The sequence below is a fragment of the Mus caroli genome, chromosome 2 (genome assembly GCF_900094665.2).
Source record: "Mus caroli chromosome 2, CAROLI_EIJ_v1.1, whole genome shotgun sequence".
Classification (NCBI taxonomy): Eukaryota; Metazoa; Chordata; class Mammalia; order Rodentia; family Muridae; genus Mus; species Mus caroli.
The window spans coordinates 7,758,213-7,762,392 of record NC_034571.1 but is presented as its reverse complement, the minus strand read 5'-3'; the positions used below and the strand labels follow the sequence as shown (position 1 = coordinate 7,762,392).

Genomic DNA, 4,180 nt, shown 5'->3' with positions numbered 1-4,180 from the left:
TTCTTACAAACCTATCGTTATTCAAAACTTTAAAAAGATTTTAAAAAGCGAGCAACAGGACCAGGCTTTAGCGCAAACAGGCAGCTATGCAGGGGATTGAAAGATACAAATACCATAACTGCAACATGGCCAGCCAGCCCGTGCTCCGAGGAGCACCACATGGGAAGGCAGACTCTAATCTCCCTGGGGTGTGCATCTGGAGGAGGGTTCCCCAGGCAGAAAGGGAGTTTAGATGAAAGGACAGGTACCTCCTGAGAAAATGCTGGTCCTCAGGTTACCAAGAAACCATTTACTGTTACTGTTTTGGTAGGGCTAGAGTGAAGCTTAAGTTTTGGAAGCTCCATTTTTTTTCTTAGCAATGATTAATCATATATAATAATGGATTTCATTATGAAATTTTCAGCCATATAGATGCTCCCTCCTTTAATATCTGCAAAACCACCATGACCAGAGTTATACTCACTGTAGAGAAGAATCTACACGCATTTAGAAATGGGGTGTGGGAGGTGCTGACAGTGCTTCACCTTCCCCTTTGTCGAGGTTTTCTGACCCCACGTTTAACCCTGATTGAGTTGGATTTCTGATTTTAGCTCTTGGCTAGGTGCTCCTTCTGTTGGATTTGAACAGGTAATTTTTAAGGTTGAGGTTGTTCGGAACCACCACTCAAAGATGTTAGGATGAGTAGCATTTTCTACAAAACTCAAAAGACCCATTTGTGTGTCTGCATCTGGAAAATACTCCAGGACCAAACTGAATACTGAGTCTTAGGGCAAAAAGCACTTGGCTTCAGCACACTAGGCTGAGAAAGGACCACCCAGGCAGTGCATCCCTACCTCCGGAGCGATGTAGTCAGGAGTTCCACAGAAAGTATTTGTCTTCGCATCTCCTAGCATGTTCTCCTTGCACATCCCAAAGTCTGCTATTTTGATATGTCCATCTCTGTCTAACAGGATATTATCAAGCTTCAGGTCCCTGAAAAACAAAAGAAAAGCAAAATCTCACTTGAATGAACACAGTTATGTTAAAGTGAAATTCTCGTGGGGTGTGGCAGCTGTGTCATCACAGCTGGGCGGGGGAGTCAGAGGGCTTTGTGGCTGCCTGATCCCCTGGACCACGCATGGCTGTTCTCAATTGCTCATTGCCTGCTGTCATTAGCTCCACCTCCGAGCATCAGTGGCCCATGCTCAGGGTTTCTCTTGAGGCCCTTGCTGCCCTGCATATCTGGCTTGAGCCAGATACGGAGCTAGATTCTCACATCTCCCATACCGTTCTGAATACTTGCTGCAACTTAGGGGCTCTGTCCAGATTTTCTATGTGAATATCTCAGCAGGAAATTGGGTACATCAATGTCCTGTGTGGATGTCCCAGCAAAAGAGCGAATATATCAATGTCCCATGTCACTGCCCCAGTGGCTGTTCTGACAATAGTATACAGCACACACTAAACACTCGATAGTGTTTATGGAACCAATTAACAGCCAACCAATGGTTCTTAGCTGTGAAGCACACTGAGAAACTGCTTTACCTGCTAGTTCCAGTTCTTGTGAGAATAAGTTCTCTAGAGAAACACAATGGGATTCAGCTAGGCTGCGGCAGCTGAGTTGTAGGCAGATGCCCCTGGAGTTGATGTCTTCCATTTGGGCCAGGTTAGTCATCTCTACTACCCACACGCCACCAATCGTTTCCGTGTGACTGGGAATCCATAGACACAGCTCAGGTTCTTGAGAATGTCTGTTTATCTCTGTTCCTCCCCATACTTTCATGACCAACACAGAAGATGCTTGGCAACTCTTAGGCTTCTCATTGGAGAACGCTTGTCTTCTGCCCCCGATCTTCCACCGGAGCTAAACGCACTGCATACCAACCTGATCCCATTCAGTTCAGTTATGGGCTAATGTAAATGCAGACGTTAACAATTCAGGTTTGTTTAGGTAATCCATATGCTAGGCTATATTCATGTCATTTTAAGGTTGTCATTTATAGATATGTTTATATAGTTCTAAAGTTTGGCTGATGATGGTGGGAGCCGTGTCTAGGGTGTGAGCATCTAGCTGTGAGGCTTTAGAAAAGACTGGAAGAACAACAGACACAGTGTTCAATGCTTCCTCTGGGTTCTTTTGCTTGTCCATACATTTATCTCATCATTGGATCCTTACAGTAGTCCTTTGATATCAAATTATCATTGCTATTGTGTGCTATGGGTGTGAGTGTGTGTGGCATATGCAGTGTGGTCTGCAGGCACATGTGAGTGTGGGTGCCCACCCTTGTATGTGATGGGAGAGAGGAAGACAGACGATATTCTGTTCTATCTCTCCACCTTTTCCCTTCAGACAAGGTTTCTTACCAGACCTAAAGATCGGCTGGCAACCAGAAAGCCCCAGCAATCCTCCTGTCTTCACTCCCCCCGTCACTGGGATTACCAATGCAGGCCGTTAGGCTTGGATAAACAGTGGGGGTGTAGGGGATTTGAACCCAGGTTTGTGAGCTTGAGCTGTAAGCACTCGCTCTACCCTGTGAGCCAATTCTGCAACCCCATCAATTTACTATTAATGTATTTTTCCAGTTAAGACAAAAGTTCCGCACAGATGATGTCTGTTTATCCAGACCACATAGCCAGTCAGTGGCCTGAGGTGCAAACCTAGTCTTCTCTCTTACTGTCTTTTATACAGAGACCACCTGGTCTTTCTCATCAAACTGGTCTCATGAAATTATACAAGGATGTATTTTAAGTGATCTAAAAATAAATGTTCTCTGTGCCTCTGGCGAGGAAAAACAAGCTTCATGTCAAATTTCCAGTCCACATTTCCTTTAAAGCAGGGCAGATGCTTTTGGGACTGTGGGAGAGGGGGGTCTGAGAGATCTGCATTGGAATGGAAAGGTCCAGAAAGGTATTTTTTTTTCCTTCAAAGCTAGACCTCCACGGAAGTAAGGAATGAAGGCAGAAGACTAGCCAGGTTCTCTGGAGCCAACTAGAGATGTTTTAGAGCCCAGAGATCCAGAACATTCGGAGGCAAGTCATTCAACTTCCTCTTCACTATGGGACATCGGGACTCAAGAGAAGCACTGTGGAGTCCAAGGCCACTGTTTGTCTCTGTGGCCGTTTTGCACCAAGCATAATGGAAAAGTAAGTGGATCCCTTCGGCATATGACCAATGCTAGAGAAGATCTTCCATTCAGAAGCCAAGTCACAGTTGGTTTCATGGTGGACCTTCTCAGCCACGTTCCTTGCCCTTGCTGAGCCTCGTTACTAACCAATAAACAAGGCCCATGGTGCCTCTTGTCATTTCTTGTGAGATCTACTGAAGTGGGCCACATGAAAGCAGTTGAAAGTGGTCTCAGATACGAGGTGATGTCCAAGGTGATGTCACTACCAAGTACAGTCAGCTCCTCCTCAGCTCAGATGTCCTCAGAGCTGAGCCATCTTTTCTTTGTATGTCTGTGTATTTCTGAGTCCTTGATTTTATGTTACATCCAAACTTGTACTGATAGCATCTTTTAAGATGCTGCTGTTTCCATTAGGGGCCTCGCTAGATGGTGCTGAAGGATGAATCTACCTGCTTCTCCCTGTCTCCCCTTGTTGTTCAGGTCTGTGACGTCTAACCATGGGCTCTGGACTGGTTCATTTAGCTTTGCTCCACAGGAGGTAGTGAGTGGTTCTGAGAGCTAACTGGCTGTCTCCTTCCTCTCTCTCTCTCTCTCTCTCTCTCTCTCTCTCTCTCTCTCTCTCTCTCTCTCTCTCTCTCTCACTGTGTGTGTGTGTAGTGGACGGTGTGTGTGTGGGTAAGGGGGCTTCAATCTGCAGGTCACTCTCTCTATTTGAAAATATCTTCCCCGTAAAAAGCTACCAGAAGATAAGACATTTTTGTTTTTTGGGTGCTATCAGTTCTGACAAGATCTTCTCTTCCCTCTCCTTTTAAAACTGGAATATTTATTTGAATTTTTTAGAGTGTACTGCCTCTCTCTTTTCATGTAAGTCTAAAAAAAAAATCTAAAAGTGGCTTTATTCATATATCTTAGCTTGGGAATTCGACATATTTTCTGCCATCATGATCTTTTACCAGGAACTATGGGTTAGTGCATGTTCATCAGTTCATGATACTGGTGCCTACCCCACTATGAATATGTTCATATTCTCTCTCTCTCTCTCTCTCTCTTTCTCTCTCTCTCTCTCTCTCTCTCTC

The 4,180-nt window shown here is 44.9% G+C and overlaps 1 protein-coding gene across 1 annotated transcript in view; it reads right to left on the bottom strand.

The window, feature by feature from the left end:
• Prkcq (protein kinase C theta) overlaps positions 1 to 4,180 on the bottom strand; it is a 131,413-nt gene that overhangs the window by 18,668 nt on the left and 108,565 nt on the right. Inside the window, exon 15 of the mRNA XM_021155209.2 lies at positions 834 to 972. Within this exon, the coding sequence (XP_021010868.1) occupies positions 834 to 972 (139 nt within the window). The remainder of the gene's footprint in view (positions 1 to 833; positions 973 to 4,180) is intronic.